Source organism: Vigna unguiculata, chromosome 2, assembly GCF_037176805.1.
Source record: "Vigna unguiculata cultivar grain cowpea cultivar isolate G323 ecotype 2 chromosome 2, ASM3717680v1, whole genome shotgun sequence".
NCBI classification, from domain to species: domain Eukaryota; kingdom Viridiplantae; phylum Streptophyta; class Magnoliopsida; order Fabales; family Fabaceae; genus Vigna; species Vigna unguiculata.
The window spans coordinates 26118891-26131239 of record NC_140793.1 but is presented as its reverse complement, the minus strand read 5'-3'; the positions used below and the strand labels follow the sequence as shown (position 1 = coordinate 26131239).

At 34.7% G+C, this 12349-nt stretch overlaps 2 protein-coding genes across 6 annotated transcripts; one reads left to right on the top strand and one right to left on the bottom strand.

Annotated features, from left to right (window-relative positions):
* Positions 1-1055: 1055 nt before the first annotated feature.
* LOC114173356 (Acyl-CoA N-acyltransferases (NAT) superfamily protein) lies at positions 1056-8558 on the bottom strand. Of its 5 annotated transcripts, XR_014993017.1 has the most exons (6): positions 7807-8557; positions 6617-6919; positions 6372-6483; positions 2389-2593; positions 2061-2246; positions 1056-1984 (listed from the first exon to the last, which is right to left on the bottom strand). XR_014993017.1 is itself a non-coding variant. In XM_085669931.1 (3 exons), the coding sequence occupies exons 1-2, from the start codon at positions 8448-8450 to the stop codon at positions 6649-6651; spliced, it is 915 nt and encodes a 304-aa protein (XP_085526057.1). In that variant the 5' UTR covers positions 8451-8558; the 3' UTR covers positions 1056-2593; positions 6617-6648. The 5 variants fall into 5 exon arrangements, 1 of the variants encoding a protein (XP_085526057.1); XR_014993015.1 differs by having other exon boundaries at positions 2061-2593; XR_014993016.1 differs by having other exon boundaries at positions 1056-2246.
* LOC114173355 (Protein kinase superfamily protein) lies at positions 1727-6210 on the top strand. Its single transcript, XM_028057683.2, has 7 exons — positions 1727-1944; positions 2049-2236; positions 2414-2612; positions 2692-2855; positions 2936-3040; positions 4108-4230; positions 5509-6210. Exons 1-7 carry the CDS (start codon positions 1875-1877, stop codon positions 5743-5745), a joined length of 1086 nt encoding a protein of 361 aa, XP_027913484.1. The 5' UTR covers positions 1727-1874; the 3' UTR covers positions 5746-6210.
* Positions 8559-12349: the final 3791 nt, after the last annotated feature.

The window sequence follows — 12349 nt, the reverse complement described above, 5'->3', positions numbered from 1 at the left end:
TAATTATAACAAAAAAAAAATTATTGATAGATTAAGTGAGTCAATCCATCTTCAATCCGGCTCGAACCGTTTAACCCATGAATTAAATGAATCAGGTTCAATTCCACCCACTTTTGGAAAAACTAAATTATAAAAACATCCTAAAATTTGTATTCAAAACGATAAAATCAAGATCGATTATTTATTGATTGATTAATAAATTAGAAAATATGCACACCTTAATTATACGAAATACAAAAACTTAAAAACTATTCAAGATCGAATATATTTATAGATTAATTCAATCAATCAGGATACATATTATAGAAACCTAATCATTATAAAATAATATAATTAAATATACGGCTTTGTTTTAAATAATTCATTGGCATATCAGTGAGAGAAAATTATGTGCTGATACCATGTGACAAAACCCTATTTTATAGATAAAAAAAATCAAATTATAAAATCAATATTTATTTTTGACTTGATATGTTAACTGATAGTTAGTTAATAGAATCAGGAAATATGCACACATTAATTGCATGGAATTAAAAAAAATTGTGATTATTTAATATTAAATATATTTGTTGATTAATCCAATCAATTGATTAATGATACACACCTTAATTGTTGTTAAAAATTGTAATTAAATATATTGGGTTTTCTTAATCAATAAAATAAATACTTAAATCATTTATCTGAGTTTCAGTGGGAAAAAAAATAATGTGGTGATTTGACGTGCATGCATTTTCTTACGTGAAAATATTTCTTTTATAACATCTAATAAATAAATATATTGACTTCTAATTATTAGTTTTTAATTTATATATGCGATTTCAAATTCAAGCTTGTCAATTTCAGTAATCCCCAGGTCAAAAGGTAAAACTCAACTTACTACTCCTTTGAAGTCAAAAATTTTATGGTTTTTATATGCAATGATCACAGTAAAATCTAAAATACTGTTATTTTGCTTTATACTGTGATCAGATTGAGATTAGAACTTTGATCTGATACTTGCCATGGAACTCCCAGAATCATCCACCCAATTGTACTCGAATCCAATTATTCTAAAATGAACAGCTAAATGCATTTAAATTTAAATAATAAATAAATAATTTCATCTGTTAATGAAAAATAACAATTAGAATTACATGACCTTACTTGTTCTTATTTGTCCTCACCTGAAAATGATCAAATCCTCCTTTCCACATATTTTCAGGCTATGAATGATAGCCGACAAAACGTATTTAATGGCTTTGGTACCCACATAGATGGTCATGGATTATTATTGGTGCCAAAGAAAAGCTAATTCAAATGATGATGATGACACGCTTTAATAACAACAATGACGGTTACACCATATGAGAGAAAGATTTGGAAACAAGATAACAAATTTTGCAATGAAGAGAACAAGTGAAAGGGGCATTGCAACCGCCACTGATTTTCAAAATGCAAACGGTAACATGAAGAACTTGGTGAATGAGGCATCAGTTTCCATTTCACCATCAAAGCAAGCCCGGCCCACCCTTACTATCACATCTCAACCATAGGTAAGCCATACCTACTTTTATCAGTTCTCTCTTTGCCTTAAAGCACATCTTTTTGTCTCTCTCCTTCTGCTGTTGTTGGAAGATGTTCAATCAACTATTCTAATCTAGCTTCACTTCATCCACACGTACTCCCCATACATACAGCTTTTCCATTCTATCAAACTGCTGTTTATATGGGAATATAGCTTTCTCAGGCACATGCCAGCTATTCTAGACTCACTAATTACTCAGTAGTTTACTTCAAGGTTCTTCACAGAACCACCTGTGTGTGTAACATTTATATGCAATTGTATTTTCAATTCATTTCTCAAACACAGAACAGATAAGATAGAGCAATCAATCATGCCATTTGGTTTGGTCTCAGCCTGGAACAAGCGCCGGAGAAGCAAATCTCAAGAGCACACAGATCCCTGTAATGGCTCTTTATTATGTTTTTCCCTCATGGTTTAAGCCTGTAATTTAGTACTGTTTTTATTGCATAACCAAACAGTAATACTTAAAAACTTTTATATTCAGGGGTTTACAAACCTGCACAGCTTTGGCAACTTGAAGATCAGACACCACGACCTACAAAAAGGCTACATGGATCATCTGTTTTCACACTCAAGGAGATGGAAGAGGCAACATGTTCATTCAGTGATGAGAATCTGCTTGGAAAAGGAGGATTCGGCAAAGTCTACCGAGGCACATTGCGGTCGGGAGAGGTAACACACTCTACACAGAAGTTTATTGCCCTTAGAACTCGAATTCATCATAGTTCACAGCACTTTGTTATGTCGGTTATAGCTTCCATACAGAAACCATGTTTCTTATAAAATGCTCAAAACCAGTGAATTTGATACAGATGAATACATACTAATAATACAAGTCTCCTTCTGAAGGTTGTAGCAATCAAGAAAATGGAGTTGCCAGCAATTAAAGCAGCAGAGGGGGAGCGTGAGTTCCGAGTCGAAGTTGACATCTTAAGCAGACTTGACCACCCAAATCTTGTTTCTTTGATAGGCTACTGTGCTGATGGAAAGCATAGATTCCTAGTATATGAATATATGCGTAATGGAAACCTGCAAGATCATTTGAATGGTTTGTTATGTACCCAAAATGTATACACTATTGGCATGATTTTTAACTCGAGATTTTATTAATTAACATCTAATTTTAGGAATTGGGGAAAGAAACATGGATTGGCCTCGAAGACTCCAAGTTGCACTGGGAGCTGCAAAAGGGCTTGCTTATCTTCATTCAAGTTCTGATGTTGGAATTCCAATTGTTCATAGGGATTTCAAATCGACCAATATTCTCTTAGATGACAACTTTGAAGCAAAGGTAAATAGACTCCCTATAGTGTCTTCAACATTTCATTCTCACAAACATATTTACAGAGATAAAATTTACATCTTTCGTAGATATCTGATTTTGGTCTCGCCAAGTTAATGCCAGAAGGACAAGAAACACATGTGACTGCCAGAGTACTTGGTACCTTTGGCTATTTTGATCCTGAGTATACATCGGTATGCGTCTATACCATCAAGATTTTTAAGAAAAAAACTACTTCATTTTTTCAATTTTCCGCCCCTTAAGGTAAAACGAAATTTTGCTTTGCAGCAAGGGTAAATGTAATTTATTGTGCAATTATTCCAGTATAATGTGCACAAGATACTATTGCTATTGCTACAAAGTAGGTCATTTGCACAATATACCCAAATTTTCAACTGCCTTTCATCTCATGCATACTTATTCAACCATATGTGAATATGGAGATCTTAATCCTGAGCAGGTATATCAATGGTTGAACAACACCAAAGCAGTACATACTAGTTACCTATTAGCAGTAGGCCACCAAAAAATAAATTACCCATGCAAATTATGTCAGCAAATTCAACATAGGAAGAAAAACAGTATAACCCTTGAAATTTTAATTTGCATTAGAAGCCTAAGGCCCAAAGAAGTCTTCAGCTTTCTTATATGGCTTATTAGGTTATTTACTATTAAATGATTTAGAGAATTTTTTGTTATAACCAGAAGCCCAACATGAGACTTAATAAGTCATCTTAATTTTAACGGTTGTCTAGCCATAGGAAGAGGCGTTTTTATAACAGCCCATGCTTTTAGATCAAGTGGTTTCGTGAGCTAAACTCATACCACCCAAAGAAATTTGTGCCCTCAGTCCTGATCAACATTTCCAGCCTGGAGGACTTTCATAGCGGTGTCTTTACAAGTTCTTAAAATTGTTTTTCTGTCTTTACCTAAATTCCCAAATTCTTATATGACAACCTTTGCATTTTCTCATAACAGTTATAGAACGCGGCTTTTCGATGCTGCTAACGGAATTATTACCATAAATTAGCATGATTCAATTCAGCCTGAGATACTTACAACCAAATATTATTACCTAAATTATATTGCCTAGTAAATCATTCACTCCATCTAAGAATGCAGCATAAGAATAAACAGTTTTAATTCTCAAATCAGATGTGTCTATCCCAGAATGCTATCTTGCAATCTTATATCTAGTGGCCGTGGAATGCTAAATACGTGTTCTTACACTAACATTATTAAATATTTCATTTGACAACAGACTGGAAAACTCACTCTACAAAGTGATGTTTATGCTTTTGGTGTTGTTCTTTTGGAGCTTTTGACTGGACGCCGGGCAGTGGATCTAAACCAAGGTCCCAACGATCAAAACCTTGTACTACAGGTAGGACATGTACCAACACATGTGCTCACACACTTTCAGCATCGATCCTTATGAATGTAAAAGCAACATATAAGCCCCCGAAACTTACTGCTATATTTTTTATATTTCATTAAAAGGTTACCAGGCGCTATTATTTTTTAAAATAATAGTAATAATAATGCACTTGAGAAAAATAAAAAAAAGGTGGTATTGGTAGAAAGCCTTAGTGACGAGAGTACATCAGATAGGGGATAGTTCAATCATAGGAGGCAGAGGAAGACAGAGAGAAACTACAAGCAAAACCTTAAAGAAGATGCAATGATCAATAGTTTTCTATGGACATGATCAAAACACATCATAGAACTGTTTGATTAATGCCACTGATAGGTGGGAAAAGGCTAGGTTGTTGTCATTGATGCATTAAAAAAACAAATCAAGTGAGAACTCTTGTTTAATGTGAGTCACAAAAATAGTCAATATTAAAATACATGTCATAAAAACCTTGTAGTCTTGATTATCTATGAACGGTTGTACTGTACGCCTCAGGTTTGCCCCTCTCTCAAAAAAGTAACTTTCTTAATAGAAATAGTTGTGTGTATAAAGTGAGAGAAATAGTTATCGTAAGAGTGATCTGACTTTAGTTTTAGAAAACTTCTAATGTTCACCATCCATGGGGATGGGACATTCAATGCTCAATCTTAGCTCCCTTCTTAACAAGATAGTATTTTCACTTGAAATACCCCCACCCCCAGTCACACATTCACATACATGTTCAAGAATTGTAGATTCATCCAACAACCACTACCAAGTATATTTGAACACTACTAGTAGCGAAATGAACCTCGGGAACAAACTGGGACGCATAGCCTAAGTTTAAAGTACGAATAAGAAACAACATGGGCTGTGTGTCCTTAACAGAAAGGAATGAACCTCGGAAACAAACTGGGACGCATGAAGAGGAAAGGGGAAATGAAGAGGGGAAGGAACAGCATACCATGCAGAGAAAAAGAAGAAACTCTTGACAAGAATGTGAAATAAACGTGAGGAAGAGGAGATATGAGAGGTTTATGAAATTTTTTGAGTGACTTGGGACAGGTTGCCTGTTCCCTTGGCATTTGGGACCCTGTCGGTAAATGTTTCTAGATTTTCTTTCCATGCTGTTCTACTTTTCTAGAGAGAAAACCTTGGAATCCTAGTTAATATCCCTGTTTTTATTGTTCTGTTATATAGAGCCTTATCATTGAGAATCACTAGATTCAGAAAACTGGAAGACTTTAATTCATTATCATTCCTATGCAGGTGAGGAACATACTGAATGACCGCAAGAAGCTTCGTAAGGTGATAGATCCAGAGATGGCTCGAAATTCTTACACCATTCAGTCTATAGTCATGTTTGCCAATCTGGCATCAAGATGTGTTCGAACTGAGAGTAATGAGAGACCGTCAATGGCAGAATGTGTAAAAGAACTCCTAACGATTATCTATACAAATTCAAAAGGCTTGGGTATGGTTATGCATACTTTGAGAATGATCTAGTGAAATCACAGTTTAGACACCAGAATTATGATGATTTCTTGATGATAATAAAAAGTGAACTCCAACAGTTCTTCCATTCAGATATACGCCAAACAGATTAATGTGATCAGTACAAAGCATAATAACTTGGCTGATTTTAGGAGATGAGGAATTCAATCCTTCATGGGCAAGGCAGAAAGAGCATTTCCATTTTCTCTTCTCCACCACCACTCGTGCGCTCATGTCACTCGCACCCCTTTTGGTCACATGACACAAGTGCGTAAGAGAACTCAACAAAATAAACCACTTTCCCAGAAAATGTTACCCAACTTTCTAACATTAATATTTTATTTGGGCATACGATTGGTATGGTTCAACTTGTTCCATATGTCACCTTCAAATTCCAAGAATGGCCATACACATATAAATTGTTGTTTTAATTATATTGAAGAAACACAGTTAATAAAGATTTGTAATTTTTATGCATCTAATGTCTGGTTCTTCAATAAAGAACCATGTACTGACTTGGTATATTTTATCACATGTTATGTTACCATTACCAGCTTCACAATCTTATCCATTATTACGTGACTGTCTAAGCCAGACAAGGAAATAAAAACTTTAGAAAACAGTATGCTGTACTTTACCTGTAACATTCAGTCCCTGTCCTAAAGATAAGAGAAATAAGTAAGGATGCATGATACCAATCTCTATTCTCCAGTCAAACTTAAAACCACCATGTCCATCTTGCTATCAATGCTGAAACAGATATTCCAAAATTACAACTAAGAAACTTTACCTTAGAACATGTATTTGAGTATAAGGTTGTGTGGAAACACACACCATATACAGACACAAGCTTTCAAGGAAAATGAGACAAAGACAACATTACCTTGACAAATATTTTGCAACCCATATACACATTCATATAGTCTTTTGTTCATCATACTCTGACAGATCTGATTCTGAAGTCATACTTGAAAGAGGGAGTTCCTTGCACATCAAGTGCTTGCGTCTCTGCAACATCAGCAGGACTAAAATACTATCTGTCTTTACAACTTTGTAATCTGCTTTTGTGTACATTTTAAATGGAGCTTCATCAATCATTCTGCAATGCAAGTAAACCTCTTTTGAGGAACTCATCTGAGAAATTAATTCCTCACTTGCCTTTAGAAGATGCCAGCCAATGCCCCTCCTGAATAGAATCAGAAACATACACTCAGAAGGTTAGTTACATTCAGGTAGTTTAACAGTCAAAGTTTTAAAATGTTAGCTAAGACATGGGAATTTAGGATTAACAATATATGCCAGATTGGATAATTTGACAATGAACTCTGATGCTCAAAGCAACTAGTAGAGGCTTTGCAACAGTCATGCATTCATTGACGAAAGGTAGACCACAAAATTTTAAAATTGATAATGGCATTGTATACTTGCCGAATTATGCTTGGAAACAAGAATACAGCTGCAATTGCCAGGATGATGTCAATCTCTGGCCGTAGTCAACAGATGTAAATTAAATATTTAAATATAATATTGCAAATCTTTCATGGTAAAGAAGGTAGCCGAAATGCTTAATTATTTAAACCTAATTGCGGGTTTTCCCTACTCAAATTGCCTTGTGAAAGAAGCAAAAATTGCATATAAAATATAAAAAGTACATTTATCTCCTGCCTAACTAGAATGGAGAGACAACACACAATTAACTTCCTCAATAAGAATCACCTCGTCTCATAGTTTCACAATTTCATTAAGTTATTCATAACCAAGACATCTTTCTTTATAATTAGATTACACTAGAGGGAGACATTCACAATTTTCACATAGTTTGAGAATAAAGCCCATATCAAGAACTTTTCATTATTGGCAAGAACCAGTTAAGTCTTTTATACTATTTATAGACACATTTGTTCCACAACATGAATCAAAAACACAAGCTCCAATTCAAGTTTCCACCCTATTGAACCTTCCAACTCAAGACTCAATTTCTTGAATGAATAGAAATGCTTCAGTTCGAACAATATAAAGTGACAATATATAGAAAGATAAACATGTTTTAAGTAATTGTAAGAGTGCAGATACCTCCTGAGAGACTTTTCCACGGCCATGTTACAAATGTAGGGCGAATCCCTCGGAGGGGTGGGCGTGGGAACGGAAGCATTGGCGCCTCTTTTGTTGAAACAGATCTCGACAGTTCCAGCCAAGGGCGCTCCTTCGTCTTCTTGTAGTGGTTCTTCCTCGTCTTCTTTAGAATCAGCAGTAGGTGGCGATGGTGTTTGAGTGTAGAAAGCGACGAGCGTGGCGGTGTTGGGCAGGAGCGTCAGGCGTTGGAGGAGGTACTGGTTGATGAGGAAAGCGAGGAGGTTGACGTAAGCGGCGGGAATGAGCAAGGACTCGGCGAAGGAGTGGGCGAGGAGGAGAACGGTGGAACGGGTCTCGTGGGGGCGCATGAGGCGGACGGAGAGGGAGCCGGAGGGGAGTTCGCGGCGGTAGAGGAAGGATTCGAGGGAGCTGAGGCGGCGGAGGTCGTCGTCGGTGAGGAAGGTGGTGGTGAGAGGGGAGGAGGAAGAGTGGGAAGAGGAGAGTTTGAAAGCGGGGAAACGGGGTTTGGTGGAGGAGAAGAGAGAGAAGTGCGAAGGCAGAGAGAGAGAGAAAGAGAGGTTTTGAATTTGGATTTGAGGGTCGAAGGGGAATGAGAGGGAAAACAGTGACGATGGAACTGCCATGGCGGAATTAGAACTTCGAAGTTAGTTAGAAAAGGGTGTGTTTGGGTGGTGGTGGTTCTGTGTTTCACTCAGTGTTAGAGAGATAGAAGAGTTATTAAGATTCTTAAACCTATCACTTCATAAAGAGGGGTCAAGTGAAGTCAGGAATAAAGTGGACAAAAACAAACCTATAATTACTGCTCTGTCCCTATTGGTATCAATTGAAAAACAAATTTTGGATTCACTTTTTTTTTTAATTTATTATTTTTCCAATTATATCTCTGATAACAATTTGAGATTTTGACTGATAAAATTTTTTTATTATTAAAACTAGTAGATATACATGTAGTTCACTTTCTTTTATGATCATAAAAAGAATAAAATTATAATTATAAAAATATATATAAATGATTTTTAAATTTGATGGTAGATAAATTTAACTTATATTTATTTTATAGGTCTTTTTTATTTAGTTAATTTTAAAAATTGTTAAGTTTCCAAAAAATATTCAAATAAAGAAAATGACTAAATTTAAAAAAAAATCATTTAATGGATAAATTGAAAAAAAAAAATGAATCCTAGATATAACTTAGTGTAAAATGAAAAATAGATATAATTAGGTCATGACGAGATTATTGGACTTGATAATTAGGTGTGTGTGTGTGTGTGTTTTTTTTTCTTCTAAATCATTCCAACCCATCATAGCATTAGAGACTCGCAGACTCTGTCTACATCAAAGATGGAGGCACTTTTGATGAAATATGATTCATAACTTTTAGGTTCAATATCACACTATAAAAAAGTTATATACGGTTTAAGCATCTTAAAGAATGACGGTATATTTCATGGTTCGAATGTGAATTCTTAGAAGCCCTTTCAGCATATGATCAAATATTTCCAGTTTTTGAATATTTCAGACTCCAATTTAAAGAGTTGGAACAAGTTATGGTATCGCGATAGTATGTTGCGAATGAGATTGTCAACTTTTATAATGAAAAAAAATGGAGACCAAGAAGTTGACCAAGAAAAGGATATATTAACACAACCCACACTCTTTGGAAAATATGAAATGCAAAAAATCACGAGGCTTTAAATTCCCTTCAAAGCTCGAGAGTGTATTTAAAACTCTTAACATATTTAAAACTCCTAGCATACAAACAATGGAGAAAAGAGGTTAATAGAAAACAAATTTAAATTTAACTTATTTTTATAAAACTAACGTGTAAAGTAAAATTTACTCTCACATACTTTTATTTAACTAGTTTTATTTTCGATTGACGTGGAATTTCCAATTGATATTATAATCCAAAAGTTTAGTAAAAATATCTCCAAATGGGTAAGTTATTTTTGTAAGAAAAAAATGAAAACAAGTATGTTTGGAGTTTATTATAAACCACATAAACAATCAATATCAATGTATTTTATCCATTCATGGAAGGAGAAGTTTGAAGCTATGTGTCTAACAGATTGGCTATTGCAATAGAGAGTAATTGAAAATAATGTGTGAATATGAAAGTTGCGATGTAGTTTGTAGTTAGTGGTGGTCAAGGTACGATACTTGTACATAGGGAGGTTGAGGACACCTTGACCTACCAAATGATGAAGACATTCCAATAGCATACATAAGGAGGTCGAGGAAACATCGGCTTGCCAAATAATAAAGACATCTCGACACAAGCACAAAACCAATTAGGAACTTCTCAACTATCAAAACAAACAAATGTGATCTCTTCGTGCTCACGTCCCTATTTAGTAATGTATCTTCATCACTTTAGTGCCTAAATCGGATAATCCAATTGGGCCGAATAAGTACAGACGTATTTCATTAGTAGGATGCATATATGAGATAATATCCAAGATCATATAATACAAATGAAGAAAGTTCTACCTAAGGTAATTGATGCATCACAATCTGCATTCATTTCTAAAATAGGGTTATTGGATAGTGACCTAGTTGCTAATGAGGTAATGGAAGAGATAAAATGAAAAAAGGAAAAGTGGGGTAGTAATTAAGATGGACTATGAAAAGGCACATGATTCTATAAGTTGGGATTTTCATTATTACATGATAAGTAGATTAGGTTTGTGTAACCGCTTGATTAGATGGATTATGGAGTGCTTAAAGTCATCTACCATCTCAATATTAATAAATGGAAGTCTAACTAAACAATTTAACCCTACAAGAGGGTTGAGACAAGATGACCCTATAATACCTTTTCTATTTTTAAATGTGGTACAAGGACTATTGGGAATGGTAAATCAGATTGCTAGAAAACAATTGTACACATGAATCAAAGTAGGAAAAATTAGTGTCAATGTTAATCTACTACAACTTGTTGATGACACTTTCTTTTTGTGTAAAGCAAATCTTCAAAATATTTTGGCCAAAAAAGAATATGCTTAGATTCTTTGAGATGACTTCAAGTCTTAGGGTTAACTTCCATAAAATTAAAATAGGAGCATTGGGTGTGGATAAAAATGTTTTATTGAGATTCTCATATGCTTTGAATTGTAACACAATGGAAATACCATTTTAATAATTGGGAATGACCTTAGGAGGTGGCCCGAGTATACAATCCTTTTGACAACTTGTGATTAGTAAAATTAGAAATAAATTGTCAAGATGGAATGGAAAGTTTCTTTCATTTGCAGGACATATATGCTTAATAAAATCAGTTATTACTACCTTACCTCTTTATTACTTTTCTTTCTACAACATGAAGGTATAAAGATAGTTTGGGTAAGACATGAAAACTTATGTAAACATAAACAATAAGGGGTTGTTGGAATAAAAGACATTGAAATGTTCAATAAAGCCTTATTAGCTAAATGGAAATGGAGATTAGGTATAGGAGAGTAAGGATTATGGAAGGATATCCTTAAATCTAAATATGGATCTTGGAGAGGCTTAAATGGTGACATTAGAAAACAATATACATCTAGGTGGTGGAAGGACTTAAGCAAGACATGTGAGAAAAGTCAAAAAGGGAGATGGTTTGACCATAATATTGAATGTTAGTAGAATGACTTATTACAATCTTACTATTTTACTTGCAATAACTGACTTGAACGTCGAAGTATCTTTGTAAGCTTCCCTGGCAAGATCATACGGTCTCCATCGATAGAAGACACATCGACATTAGCATTAAAGTGGACACTTCAGTTTCTTGATACACCTTGGTCTAGTAAGAAGACTTGTGTGCTTCTAGGTACATCTTGGTCTAGCAAGAACAATACTCATTCTTTTGATGGTTATTGAGATACAATTACTTATTTCTTTGACTTCTAAGAGACAAGAGAGTATCCCAGAAAAAAAAAATGCAATATTGAGTATTTGAGTATTAGGACATGATAATCAAAGTCATTGAATCCTTTGAGTTGAAGAGCAAAGTTAGAGAAAGAAAAAAAAAACCCTTGCCTTGGTGTTGATTTAATGTACTTTAATATTCGTTGAGTAGATTGGTAGTGATCGATGGTTGGAATCTATAACATTGACTCAACACACTAAACCAAATGTTCAGTCATATGTTGGTGAGGTTGAGCAATTGTCCAATAAGTCTTGTATAAGAATTAGTATCATGTGGCAGAACATTGTGATAAAAAAAGGGTTGGTGAGTCAACCTACTTAACCCACCAACTTGTGGTGGGTTGAGCCGGGTTGCAAAATTTCTAGCTCACCATAAAGTGAGTCGGGTTGGATTCACTCATTTTCAACCCGGCTCGTGGTGAACCGGGTTGACTCACTTTGACATGTCTATCCTCACCCTTTATTTATTCATCTTAGAGAAAACGATCCACTTGTTCTTGTATAACAATTATCAACAATAAAAAAATCTCAAAGTTCTCAGCTTTGTTACTTTCAAGTTAGGTCTTCATAAGCTTCATGTTCCCCATTTTGAGAAGGAGTGTTAGAGATATCA